Here is a 15,483-nt window from a genome sequence, read left to right as displayed (position 1 = left end):
ATTTAATCATTGTAACGATGAGTAGGGCGCTAACCTGACCTGTCAACCCTACTCTTTTACCCCAGTTTGAAGTTGCTGATTTAACTGAAGTGACAAGCTGTTAATTTATGGCACTAAAATTTCTTACTACCTCTAATAACCAAGATGACCGAGTTTGATCAGCTTTTGTTTGCTGCATTTAATAACATACCATTCTCAAAAGCTTCCTATATAATTAATATTAACGCATGTAGTAATTTAGTAAAAAACAAGAATATAAAATTTATATACAGCCATTAAAATGGAAATAAAAAGAAAAAAAAACGGAATGAAGGACGAGCGATGGAATAATTGAACAATATCAAAAAGATCCACTCGCATAAATTAAAATATGTTTATACAATAGGTACTAAAATAAAACATGGCTTTAATGACTACATAATTATTGGTATTTAGTAAAATAGAGGGCCATTCATATTAAAAATATTATATTTATAGTGTTTTCGGAATCGCAACGGAGTGATAAAATTGTAGAAGCAGTCAGTTTCAGGTACATCAAATTTAAGGCGTTTAAAAATATCTGTTAAGAATGGATAATGGTATTATTTTGGTATCTACTTTAAAGGGCTTTTCCTGGGTTTCCTGGGGGATGTTACCCGGGTCGGCCAACCAAATCATCATTAAAGATAGCCTTTTATATATGAGGCGTGTTTTTTAAGTAAGTACCGTTTTGGAATTAAAAAAAGACGTGCAAAGATATGGCAATAATTTTATTTTTACATGAAAGCCTGTACCTTAATCTACTTTTCTACATAATTTCCGTGAATATTGAGGCACTTGTCATAACGTGGCACCAGTTTTTGAATACCCTCCTGATAAAATTCTGCCGCCTGACTTGTTAACCACTGCATCACAAATGTTTTGACTTCGTTATCGTCTTGAAGACGCTGACCGCCCAGGTGTTTCTTCAAGTGCTGGAACAAATGGTAGTCGCTGGGCGCCAGATCAGGGCTGTATGGAGGATAATCTAGAGTTTCCCATTTAAATGATTTGATGAGATCTTTGGTCTGATTAGTCACATGTGGACGGGCATTGTCATGCAGCAAAACGATACCCTTACTCAACTTACCACGTCTTTTGTTCTGGATTGCACGACGCAGATTTTTCAATGTCTCACAATAAGACGCTGCATTGATTGTCTCATTACGAGGCAGAAACTCCACTAGCAATACTCCTTTTCTGTCCCAAAAAACTGTGCACATGATTTTCCGGGCAAAAATTGTTTGCTTAAACTTCACTCTTTTGGTTGATGATGAATGTCGCCATTCCATGGATTGTTGTTTCGATTCTGGTGTGACGTAGGCCACCCACGTTTCGTCACCAGTAACAATTTGGTCTAAAAAATCTTCACCTTCACTGTGGTACCGCTCAAGGAAAGTCATTGTACTGCCTAAACGTTGGGTTTTGTGCAAATCCGTCAACATTTTTGGAACCCAACGTGAACACAATTTCCGATAATTCAAGTTCTCGGTAATAATGCGATACAAAACACTACGAGAATACTGAGGAAAGCAGTCGGACAATGATGAAATTGTAAAGCGTCTGTTTTCTCTCACCTTTTCGTCCACTTTCTGCACCAAATTTTCATTAACGACCGAAGGACCCCCACTCCATTTCTTCATCATGCACATTTGTGCGGCCATCTTTAAATGCTCTCACCCATTTCCTTACCATTCCATCACTCATAATGTTTTGTCCGTAAACTTCAACGATCTCACGATGAATATCGATCGGTTTTACGTCTTTAGCACTAAGAAATCGTATAACAGCCCGTACTTCACAATCAGCGTGACTCACGATTGTTGGAGGCATCTTAAACACTGGAGTAAACAAGTATACAATGAAGAATCAGACTGTAATGGCGTCAGTGCGTAGACAAGAGATATATGTAACCAGCGCTCATGCGCGGAACGCCGACCATAGCGCTGTGGCGGCGGAATCGCAAAACGGTACTTACTTAAAAAACATGCCTCGTATATATATATATATATATATATATATATATATATATATATATATATATATATATATATATATATATATTTCCAAATAGCTAGTATAGTCCAGCGTACCAAGGTTTTTACTCCGAATTTCTTCAACATTCATCGATTTTCTTGAAACTTGAACCCTGAGTAGTGAATACCTTAGCAAGCAAAATCTACCCTAAGTAAAAGTGTCCTTTTACCTTAGCGGCTAGTTTATGATGAAAATAACATCAAGAATCGATAGGAAAATATATTCTAAGGCAAAAACAAATCTACAGAGTTTCTTAGAAACATCAATAATTTAGACTTATTCGTGATTGAAAATTTAAATTTTTCTGACACTTATTTCGTTATTCCTCGTTAGGGGACTCGTTATTCCATTTTACTATAATGGTGAACTAGTCGGTACGTTTCGATCTAGTTCAGTCTTCTCACAAGTCTTTCTGATGAAAGGTAAACCTTGAAATACGTGTAGGAGACTGGTGAGAGACTCTAGTTGAATTAGCTTTTAAAAAACGCAGAAGTTTTAGTCGTGAGAAGAACTTTACGTATTTAGTCACCTCGAAGAATGTGACATAGATAAAGGACCTTTAATTAAAGGCTAATATGTATATATTTATTGTTTTAGAGTTTTCTACGATGGAGATAGGATTATAAAACAGGGCGATGCAGCCGACGGTATGTACTTCGTAGAACAAGGTGAAGTTGCCATTAGTGTTTTAGACGATAGCGGTAAAGAGGTAGAGATCAATCGTATTAGTAAAGGAGGTTACTTTGGAGAGCTGGCATTGGTTACACATCGTCCTAGAGCTGCTTCTGCTTATTGCGACGGAGAAGTTAGATGTGCATGTAAGTATATCATTATCATCTTTATCCTTCTATCTTTAAAGTTCGTAGATAGCTGAGGATGCAGTAATGCTGTAGTACATTTCAGTGTGATCAACTTTTGTGCAAAAATCCGTTATATCTGTTGATATAAGAGATGCAAAAAAAAAGATTTTACAAAAATAGGAGGTAGGTAGCTGTAAGCTACATACATTTAAAATTAGTTACAAATATACAGGGCGTATGACACTGTCCCATTAGCCAAGCTATGGCAGGTGCTAGAAGACAAGAATATTCCACCGATTTACATTAATGCTGTAAGGGAGTTGTACGATGATATGACGAGTGTAATAAAGATTGGACAAAAAGTGACAAAAAAGATAAAAGTGACCAAAGGACTTCGCTAAGGCAGCTGCATTGCACCTACACTCAAGATTTATTTGGAGGGGGTTTTGGATATTTGGAAAAGAAAATGTGAACCTATGGGTGTTAAAATTGGAGACCATACACTGTACAGCTTGCATTTTGCTGATGACCAAGTAATACTTGCAGAAGATCAAGATGATATCCACTACATGTTACGAAAAATAGATGAAGAATAAACTAAGTGGGGCTTATCAATTAATCCATCAAAAACAGAGTACGTACACTTCCCGTCATATAAAACTGGTACACTTTTTTTTCCCAATGTAAACCTGTGTTCAGACTGGACACAATGGTTCGTGAATTAATTCGTTGTTGCCATCACAGATAACGAAATTTCAGTAAATTTAAATAAAACTTAAAACGTAAAAAATAACGTTCAAAAATGTATAAAGTATTTAGATAGGTATTATTTTTATTATTAACAACAAAAAACCGTATCTAATAAATTTAAAAACCGGAGAGAGGATTAAGTTAATGTCCAAAATGTTGAACGATATTTAAACGTAGGGTATTGGCACAGGAAACATTGGAATGCATCTACTGTAATTTTATACTTTACTTAATTACTTACCGAACACAAACTGTTGACTGTATGTTATGTCAATAAGTTTAGTAACAGGCAAACTACTTAAATTAATTTATTATTTATTACATAAACGATAAATGTGAAAAACTAACATTATACTTTATCCTACATAGAAAAATGCTTTTCAAAATGTGACAGTATTATATTACAATCCAATATCTCACTGTAATGTTCCTTATGGAGGTTGAATCTACACCCTAATTGTAATCCGTTTTTATCTATAAAGAGACTATTACTTTTTTACATTATTATGTATAAAATGTAAACAAAAAACATTTACCTACCCATTGACATGCATATTTTTTTCAAAATTAAATGATTTACGGTGTATAAATGATAATGAGAATAAAATTAAGCGGAGTAAGATATCATCGTCTGTCTTAAAAAATCCTCTTATAACAGAACTGAAAACTTCTCGAACATATCCGAACGATTAAACATAAAAAATATTGCTTGCCATCAGTCACATTTGACAAGTTTGTCAAAATGAAATATTTTCACAAATTATAATTAAACACGAATCAATGTATGGGTACTGAGATAATGGAAAATTTCAAAATTAATAGAATTTTTTGAGATGTATGTTTAAATAAATGTTTAAATATAAATGTGACTGACTAATCGAGAACGCTCGATATTGTTTTAGATTTTAATATACTAAAAACTTGCGACCTGTCGCACAGCCCTGCTTTTAGCTGGTTTGATATAATATTTTCGTTGAACTGGCAACGTTGCCTTCGAAATTAGAATGACACATGTGAAAAGCTCAATTTACACAACTTAAAAAATACGATTTTCGATTATAAGAGTTGTACCAGTTTTTTATGACGCGAACGGTAGTAGTGGGAGGTGAAGGAAAGCACTTAGAACTAGGAAGCAAACAAATTCAAAATACTGATAGCTATAAATATCTCGGTGTAAACATTACAAACAATGGTCGGAATACAAAAGAAATAGCTACTAGAATTGGTCAAGGAAATTCAGCAATACGCCAACTGAATAGTATACTTTGGAATAACCACATCACCCGAAACACAAAAATTAGGATACACAAAAGTATCATAGAAAGCATTGCTACATATGGTTCAGAGCTTTGGGTAATAAATAAAAATGACGCATCCAAAATAAAAGCAATGGAAATGAATTATTGGAGAAGATGTTGCCAACTCACTAGAAGAGATAGAGTAAGGAATACTGAAATCAGAGAGCGTATGGGCATAGACATTGACGTCCTGGAAACTATAGAATGCAAAAGGCTGAAATGGTATGGCCATGTAGAAAGGATGAATGATCAACGATGGCCAAAGAGAATGTTACAGTGGATCCCCACCAACCGCAGGAAAAAGGGAAGACCAAGAAGATCGTGGAGACAAGAAGTAAAAGGTGCAATGGAAGATAGGGGTCTACAAGTAGATGACTAGAACGATCGCAAGCGTTGGAAGCTAGGTTGCGAGAAACGGCGGCAGCTGTAATAAACTCGTTATATATATATATATAGATATATATATATATATATATATATATATATATATATATATATATATATATATATACACTCAGGTGCAAAAAAATCGATCCATGGATATTATTTGCTGAAAAAAGAAAACGTTTAAAGATATTAGTTTTAAATCAGGTATATATGTAAAAGTATATGTTAGATTAAAATAATTTTTACAGATTATCCAAAAAAATCATTTATTTATAGAGACATACGCCAAAACTCAAAAATACAAGAATATTCAAAACTTTCTGAAATTAAGAAAAACATTGATAATAAATCAATATCTAGTGTTTCCCCCTCGAGCCCTTATAACAGCCTGTACACGTCTAGGCATTGAGGTAATTAACCTCTGGATATCAAATTGATCCAATTGGTCCCATATTTCTTGAAGAGCCGCTGTAAGTTCAGCCAAGTTGTTTGGACGGGGTACTCGTGCTCGAAGACGTCTTCCCATCATATCTAGCATAGATGTTCTATGGAATTGAGATCGGGACTGCAAGCTGGCCAGTTCATACGGACAATTCCCACCTCTTCTATATATTGGTTGACGATTCTAGCACGGTGAGGACGCGCGTTGTCGTCCATAAAAATAAAATTAGGTCCAATGAAAGAAGCAAAAGGTACCACATGCTGATCTAAAATACTTGTTATGTATCTTGCAGCAGTCATAGAACCTCTATCTACAATAACTAAATCAGTATGGGCTTCTGAACTGATACCAGCCCAAACCATAACGGAACCCCCCGATAACTTATTCTTTCCGCAATATTACATTGAAAATATCGCTCTCCGTGTCTTCTCCAAACCCTTTCTCGGCCATCTGGTGACGTTAGACAAAATCTGGACTCATCTGAGAACAATACATTGCTCCAATCTGCATCACTCCAGTTTTCATGTTCTCTTGCAAAAGCAAGGCGAGCTCTGCGATGTTCTATGGATAGTATTGGAGATAGGGCTGGCCTTCTGGATAATAAATTACCTTCTACAAGTCGTCGACGAACTGTCCATCTGCTTACATCCACATTTCTCACTTTGCTCAGACGATTTGTCAGTTCAACTGAAGTTAGATGCCGATTTTTCAAACATGATAAGACCAGAAATCGATCATTTCTTTCGGATGTTACCCTTCTACGACCTGATCCTGGTCTTCTTGTGAAGTTACCGGTGTCGCTAAAACGCCGAACTGCTCTTTGAACCGAAGATCGACTAACACTCAACATTTCAGCTGCATAATATTGGCTACGAGCATCTTGAACTAAAGTCACCGCCCTTGCAGCATCTGTTGGAGTTAGAGACATTTAGGAAGGATAATTAAATAAAAATATATCACGTTTTGAAAATAAAATCACTACACTAGTAGGGTTGTTGAATTAAAAACATTCATTCATTAACAACATTCAATAAATATCTACTTGCTTCAGACCCTTTTTGACAAAAACCTGAAATACCAATTTGTTTTAAGAAATATAAAAAGCAATATTAAAAATATTATTTTTTTTCTCGTATACGAGGGTACACCTAAATTTACATACGTAATTTAATGTCTCTAACATTATATAACTTCAAATAAATAAGAAATAAGGAATGGATCGATTTTTTTGCACCTGAGTGTATATACAGGGTCTTCCATAACACTGTACTGCGTAACAGATGTTTTTTTAATGAAACACTCTGTATTTTGTTTTAAAATTTAAAATCTTTACTTCCTCGTTACAAGAATACAAAGTTGTTTTGTGTTATACAAGATATTTAAAAAGTTTTAATCAAATTTCAATGAAAATCGTTCAACGCCTTGTATAATTTAAATGGGGTACAAAATCAACGACTTGTCTATCTAAAACACAAATAAATTATTTGCTCAGTATTTTTAAATGCATCAGCCTATATTTTACATCACCATTATAAACTAAAGTCAAAGTAGTTTAATTTATCCCTAGTATTTCCTATGCCTATATTTAATAATTTGGAGATATTTTAAATTATAATGGAAAAAGGGGTATTTCATGAATTAATTTTTTTTATTATTATTTACTTTACTATTTACAATGATAAAAGATAAGTTAAAAATAGGCATAAAAAAACAAAAGATAAGAATGTAAAAAATACGAAAGGTATCAAAAATATCCTACCCTTTGTCAGGGGTCTCAAAAGAACCCACTAATCAAACTTTACTACTTCCTACTCAGCGGAAAAAGATATGAATGTTTATAGAAAAATATTTACAGAGGGAAATACCATTACTTTGTGTACGGGAATACTTTTCAGCACTTTCTTTGAGAGGTTACTTACTATATTTGCAAATAAAAGTCAGCGACAACTTTAGTCAAAACAGCTGAGTGGGCAGTTTTAACGAGGAGTTATACGAGCCCCTTCCCATATCAGTTGGCCCAACGTTAGATTGATAAGAAAATTAAATTTTAGAGAACAAAAATAAAACCGCAGCGTAAATTTTAGAAGTTTTAATGCATCGAACAACATTTTTGCATTTCCTAGTTATTATAGAAAATATTTTATAACGTAATGAAAACTGTTGATTAAACAGAATAATAATAAATTAAAAAAAAAACGCATAGAATATGTAATATTAACAAAAAAATATGAAAGTGTACCACTGAGTTACATCCTCTTTATTTTTAATGACATCCACAATTCTTCGATGTTTTTACCAAGATTTTTTTTACCAAGTTTTTAACATGATCTGACAAAATTCTAATGTAAACGAATCCCATATTTCTTGCAATTTTTCCTTTAATTCGTTGACGGCCCTGGCAGGATGTTTTCTCAAAGCTTTTTTCATTTTGCGCCACAAAGTCTCTATCGGGGACAAGTCAGGGCTGTTCGAAACCCATTCCAGAAGTGGTATGCCATGGTGTTCAATCAATTTTAAACTCTTTTAAATCTCATCGATAAAATACTTTCCCACACCTTTAAACGACATGCTGCCCCAGATGCAGGAAATTTGCCTTTTCTCTTCAGACAGTCGGGATGGTAAGCTTCATTTTTCCTACTGTCTGTCGCGAATGACGCGACTCCTACTGTCTCTAACACACACTTCAAATCTTAACTCATCACTCCATTGTATTGAATCCCATTGCGACTGAGTCCAATCTTTATGCTCTTTTGACCATCTTAGTCTATTTTTCTTTTGTTGTTGTAATGTTAAAAGTGGCTTTTCCTTAGCCTAAAATTAAATGAAATTTATTAAAAACAATTCGTACTAATTTTTTCAACTATACTAATTTGTGGGCCTCTCGGTGACATGTTGATCTAGAAACGCATCTTCCAATAACGTTACTCCATAAAACGCTTGACTCCATATAATTTGCTCGTCGATTTTTCACCATAATGCGTCTTAATGCTCTTCGATCTTCTTCGGTTATTTTACGACCGGACCTGTAGTTTTGTGTCTTCTGACTATATTTCTTACACTATAGCGTGACAATTGCAACATATTCGCAATTTCCGAATTTTATTTTCCAGAATTAAAAAATCGGGTTACGCAATTGAACTGTTACCAACTTCACATCGATATATCTGGCAAATAGATAATGACAGCTACGTCAAAGTTGGCCTGATAACACTTCAGTATGTTTATAAACCGTCAAAAGCATTTGGATTTAAGTTTTTTACATACAAAAAAAAGTTATTCGCAATGGAATTTAAACATAATACTGTGATTGCGTTATATTTGGCTGGAAAATCACAACCAATTATTGTTCGTCAGCTCAAACACCTCAAAGTGAATAAAATGTTTGTGTATCGCACCATAACTCGTTATAATGATACTGGTAGCTTTGCCAAACGCTATGGTGGTGGACGAAAAAAACAGCAACATCACCTGAAATGGTTCGGAAAGTGAAGGCTCGACTTGAGCGAAATCCACGTCGTAGTGGTAATCAAATGGCCAAAGAACTGAAAATATCCCAGCGAAGTATGCAACGAATATTGAAAAAGGAGCTCAAGGTCAAGCCTTACAAGTTCCAAAAAGCACACAATCTTATACCAAAGCAAAAAAAGTTCGGCTTGAAAGAGCAAAGGAGTTGTTACGCCTGCGAATTTCCGAACATAGTGTTCTCTGATGAGAAAAATTTCCCTATTGAGCAGTTCATAAACTCTCGAAATGATCGTGTTTACTTGACCGAACGCACCTACGAAAGTTTGAGCTTACGAACGGCCACCCGAAGTAATTTCCCATCTCAAGTAATGGTATGGGCAGCTGTAACCGCCGATGGACGCTTTCCAATCGTTTTTATTGAATCTGGTGTCAAAGTCAATGCAACTTATTATCGGGAAAATGTTTCAGAAGCTGCTTCAGAGCCGTGGGCACGCAAACATTTCGGTTGTAGACCATGGACGTTCCAACTAGACTCCGCCTAGGCACCGTCTCATAAAGCTAGTGTGAACCAAGAATGGTTAAAAAACCATGTTCCACACTTCATTTCATCCACACAATGGCTTTCGAATTCGCCAGACGCAAATCCGATGGACTATTCCATCTGGTCCATTTTGGAGAGCAAGGCGAGGACTAAAAAATATACCAGTATGGATGCGCTGAAGGAAGCAATTATACGTGAATGGGCCAAAATACCGGAAGATCACATTCGTGCAGCATGCAACTCGTTTTTTGATCGTTTGAAGGCCATAGTCAAGGCAAAAAGTGGCCACATCGAGCTAAAGTGAGTGGATTCTGAAATTTTGATTATTTTCGCATATTTTTGTCATTTGAATCAATAAAAAATAATTTCACACAAAAAAATTATGGTCGTTTGAATAGGTAACAGTTCAATTGCGTAACCCTATAATAATAATGATTAAACAAATTATCTCATCGATAACTATACCTCGACCCATCATACAATCCACAAACGGAGAAAAGCTTTACAATACTCCAAATTTGTCATAAATTTGGAGTATTGTAAAAAATCAACTTTGTAAAAAAAATACTCGAAAATAATATTATAAAATAATGATTGAACAAATTTTCTCATCGATAACTTTACCTCGACCCATTGTACAATCCATAAACGGCAAAATCTTTACAATCCTACAATATACATTTCACATTATCGGACAGTATTATTGTTTTGATGTCATTTTTCCATAGCTACCTCTGGATTTAACGTAATTATGAAAAAATCAACGTATGTTGACATAAGTGAATGCATATAGCCAGGAGTTTATTGTTGAAAATAAATAAAAACCACAAGGGTAATGTTTTTTAATAAATATTAATAAAAATGTCATATTAATTAGTAGGGGAACTTGTAAAACATGCAGAGTATAAATGGAGTGGGCCAACTGATATGGGAAGGGTAATGTTTAAAAAGGTTTATTATGGGTATTTCAGTAATTACTGATGATTCTAGCGGTTGTTTTATTGGAAAGGTATTAACGGCCTAAAATTATTTCGTGGGAAAATATTTATAAAAATGTAAGTACTGGGCGATTTTTAAAATTTCATAAAATGAAAAATTTAGCAAGATTCTGGCAATTCTCTAAGGGAAATTAAAAAGAAATTGTACAATATGACTCAAATTAGCAAAAGTATGCGTACACATTTTTAATATTCTCTTAAATTTCAGTTTTGGATGTGGAAGCATTTGAACGTTTGTTGGGTCCTTGCATGGAGATCATGAAGCGCAACATTACTGACTACGAAGAACAAATGCTCAAAATATTCGGCTCAAAGCAAAACATTAGGGACATCCGATGAAGGAAGACTAGCAGCGACCACCTCTGACAATAGCCCTATTAGCTTTTTTGTTTCCATTAGATGTCAGCAAGTAACAATTTACTGTTCGGCATGAAGGATGCAAAGCAAATAAAATCAAACATCGGGGGCTGTAAGCTTTTGTAACCTTATTCGGAGGATGGAATAGTCTAGTCATTGTATATAATTAATAACACTTAAAAACTATGTTATGAATCTTGGTACCAAGTCCCTCGTGCTTTATTGTTCGGTGTAGGACAACGGGTTATCTGCTGGTAAGAAAACCTGTTGAAACAACATAATTTTATCAGCCATTTTCGATGTTGTGAATTTTCTCTGCCTATGTGTGAATCCCGGTTGACTGTAAATGTTATCTTTTTTTTTGTTTTTTAGGGTGACTATACAGAGTTACCTTATCCAACACACAATCTTAGATAAGTTATAATATTACAGATATTATTTATTTTTATTTTGTTGATTTTGTAGAGTATTATTTATATACACGGCACTGGCCGTGTCTAGGATTCTGGCAAGATTAGAGAAAATTATTTTAAAATATATAGATATATATTTACTCCGGCTTCTAAAGCTGGTCTATTAGTGAACTGGTAGCTGGGTATATTTAAACAACTTTAGTATTGAGTATTCGAACTGAGCTGAACAAAGAAATTGCAGGAAGGAGTGTTAAGGGATGAATATTTAATAAAAAAAGCTCAATGTGATAAAGCAATAGTACTTTATATAATCAATTGCGTTGTATGAAATTCAAATGTGTTTCAGTTATATTTATTTTTTTTTTTTATAAAAAATCGATGCATGTTGAAAGGACAGACAATTACATTGGATAATGTAATTATCTGTCCATTAGCACGTGACTTTTCGTGTAATAACTCTAGATATTCTAATAATTCGTGAAGTGGTTCCGTTAACAATTTACATGTCAAATGTCTTCAGTTTATTCATGCATTACTTGTTAACCATTTACGTCTCTAACGCATATAACGATTCAGTAAAAAGATAACATCGCATCTGTCGTTTCGTCTTCTTTTCACTTGTCTCTTCAAAACGTTCAAACGTCATCCATCAAACGCCCACTGTCAAACCTCATACTGAGGTATGAGAGAATTGACGTATGACACCAACTGTCATACGTCAATTATCAACCGTCAGATCATTCTGTCTCTAGTCCAAATCAGTTATGTGCAATGAATTGCACATAATACATTTACATCCACAGCTATACATAGACCTAATTCGTCAAATATTTACTTTCGGTTTTAGTGAACTCCATGGTACATACTTCCGTCGGTACATACACACCTTGACATTCGATTTCTAGTTATCTAGGTTGTTCATGACGAGAGATGGATATTTATAACAAAAAGCAGTAGAAGTAGTCACTAATTTTAATTAAATTATTGTTAAAGGCACAGACGAAGAATAGGGGCGGTCATTTATTTTTCTAAACAGAATATTAAGTGCCTCTCCATTGATAACATGCCCCTTTACCCTATTTCAATGGTGAGCTTAGATTTCGACTGGACTGTATTTCTTTCATATGGTTAAACGAATTTTGGAACTCTTCCTATTATGAATGGAATGGCGATCCTTATTCCACTTGTTCCATTCTTAACGGAACTTAACCTAATTTGAGCAAAGGTTGGATCGCTTGAGAGCGGGAAAATTTTGAGGACGGAGGGAAAAACTGGCATCCTTTGATGTACGGCTAGGTGGACAGGTGAGACAAATAGGTAGGTGTGCCAGGTCGCATCTGTCATTTCGATTTTTTTTATTTTTCTCGTTAAAACGTTCAAACGTCATCTATCAAACTCCAACTGTCAAACATCATACGTCCTCCATCAACTGTCATCCGCGAGGTCATTCTTTGTCTATGTCTAAATCTAATTTGTCAAATATTTACTTTCAACTTTAGTGTCATCCTTGATACCCACTTCCGTCGATGAAAACGTGTTTTACTCAGTCCTTGATATCCCATCTTTGATTGTCAACGTTATTTGTGACTCTTAGCTCGAGTGATGGCTAGTATTAACGGAAAGAAGACAGAGAATGATCCACTAATTTGAATTAAATAATTGTTAAAGGCGCAGACGAAGAATAGAGGCTTTGTTTGTTTTTCTAAACAAAATATTAATTGTCTCGCCATTGATAACATGCATCGATTTTTATTTTATAATTTTTTATTCTTTGGCACTTTAATCATATGCTAAATTTACTGGTATGTTAATGTCAGTGCTTTCCTGAGTTTCAGTGTCTGTAATGTATGACACGACCGAGTCTTTTCATATTTTGTCTGTTTGTTAGTACTGTTCATATAAATTTCAAGTGCGCAGTATCTATTTTCTGATATAAGAATTGCCAATTAGGAAGACCTAACGCTGCGCATGATTCTTAGTAAAGTTTCGAGGCGTACTTTTTTATTAGTTTTTATTATTCATATTGGATATTTCTCAGCCAGTTTTTGCTAATTATTCCTTTGTTTTGGTCTTTTAGTCATCATTTCTGGGTTGGAAACTTTTTTGAAGCCAAATATAACCGACCATTATTTCGATTTGATGGATGGAATTATAGCACTCCTTATTGGCCGATTCTAGCATACACATTTCTTAGAATTTTCCTCTTTCAGATTTGTAATCTCTTTCTCCCAATTTTGAATTTGCCGTTTCAAATCCATAGAAAACTAGCGGTCTAGATTCTAATATTTCCCGTAGTCCGCAATATAACAACCAATCACGAAATATGTCAAACTAAAACCAATTATTTTTTTGGTGCAAATCGTGCTTTATTTAATTTTTAAAATGTATGGGTATCGTGCCAAATAATAATCTCAAATTTCAGTATATAATTAAATATACTGAAAAACGGTAACACTGGTAAAATTGACTTTATTTTAACTTCACTTCTGCATAAAATCCTCTATATAATTCTAGTCAAGACTAGGAATGACTTTAGAAATTTTGATCATCGGTGCAGAGAGCAGACGGAAATAAAAAGATGGATGAACGCTGGGACCCGCCTACGTGATTTTTAAACGTAGTTTACAGGCCGAGTTTACTCCTCCAACTAGGATAATTTCCGTTAATTTTGCTGCGCATCAAGTGGGCATACCGATTGTAGGATTTTTTAGTCATTACTAGTTTTAACGAAGGATACCTACTTTATACTTTTAAATTGTTGCTCAATTAGTTATAACAATTAAAAACTATAATCGCTATGAGTTTTAGATACAAATTTTAGTAATATTGCTTTATTGGTAATTCATGTGCAATATTTAGACCTCAATAATAAAATATGTGCCTAATAAAAGTTTTTCGGGAATAAAATGAATAAATACTACAATAATTTTCGATCATTAACTAACTTAAGAGCAATTATAGTGAAACGAACTGCCATAATTTTATTGTTTTTAATTTTGTTGTTGTTTTTAAATATTTATTATTATAATTTTGTGTTATAAACTATTGCTAGGGACTTAGCAAAAATTTTAAAGTAATTTAAAAAGCAACGTCCATTATCTATACTTTTTTTAGGAAGAAGTCCGTTTCCTAAGCTAGTATTATTATTTTTAGTTAACTCTAGTCCACTATAGGAATCTCTTGTACAGTTACTGAAGAAAAGAACTCTGTATACTCACTCTCAAAAAGTGGTTACACTGTTTCCTGTTTTTATTTATTAAATTCCTTTAACTAAATAAACATGTAATGAATCTCGACGTTATTGTTATGTTCCTTGCAAAACTTTTAGTTTTACTGAAATAGTTAATGCTATGGTGGAATCTCTGATATCCGGGTAATTTGCATTTATCACCTTTGTTGTTCAGAATATTGTAACTGGAATAACACTGACGCTTGGAGTTATTTATACCTATATTTAAACGTAATACAAATAATGTTGACATTCTACAACATATTGCTTATAAACTACCAACTCTGTCATAATAACCAGTCTTTATACATCAAATAAATAAATTCGAGGGAATTCTGGTGAAAACTAGGTTATTTTTTTACATTTTAGAGTTAAAGAATATTCAAGACGTATCGTCCGTGTGCGATAATATGTGGGTGCCAGTGAAATTGAAACTTCGGGCCAATATACTCTGAAAATAATTTGAATGAGCCTAAGAGGAATATGATGAGCGAATATAAAGAGATGGCGCACAAATTACCTTCGGATACCCTTTAGCGCTACGGGTTTTGTTTCCAATGCCTACAATGCCTGTGTATTTAATAAAAATACTTTGTGGGAAAGGATCCACAAAGACGATTCCACTGACAAAAATTTATAGCAAAAACTACATTATTTAAAAGACGATTCAAAATTTATCTCTGCAAACTAGTGGTCCATCAATATATAGTTCAGCTTTATTGTCATCATCATTGGTACTACAGCCCTA

General features: G+C 34.1%; 1 protein-coding gene across 2 annotated transcripts in view; it reads left to right on the top strand.

Annotated features, from left to right (window-relative positions):
- Pka-R2 (cAMP-dependent protein kinase type II regulatory subunit) overlaps window positions 1-14,083 on the top strand; it is a 161,346-nt gene extending 147,263 nt beyond the window's left edge. For both annotated transcript variants that reach the window (XM_072535555.1, XM_072535556.1), the window contains exons 4-5: window positions 2,653-2,873; window positions 10,945-14,083. In XM_072535555.1, the coding sequence (XP_072391656.1) occupies window positions 2,653-2,873; window positions 10,945-11,075 (352 nt within the window). In that variant the 3' untranslated portion in view covers window positions 11,076-14,083. The remainder of the gene's footprint in view (window positions 1-2,652; window positions 2,874-10,944) is intronic.
- Window positions 14,084-15,483: the final 1,400 nt, after the last annotated feature.

Source organism: Diabrotica undecimpunctata, chromosome 6, assembly GCF_040954645.1.
Source record: "Diabrotica undecimpunctata isolate CICGRU chromosome 6, icDiaUnde3, whole genome shotgun sequence".
Classification (NCBI taxonomy): domain Eukaryota; kingdom Metazoa; phylum Arthropoda; class Insecta; order Coleoptera; family Chrysomelidae; genus Diabrotica; species Diabrotica undecimpunctata.
Note: the sequence above shows the minus strand (reverse complement) of the source record. Positions and strands in the feature narration are given on the sequence as shown.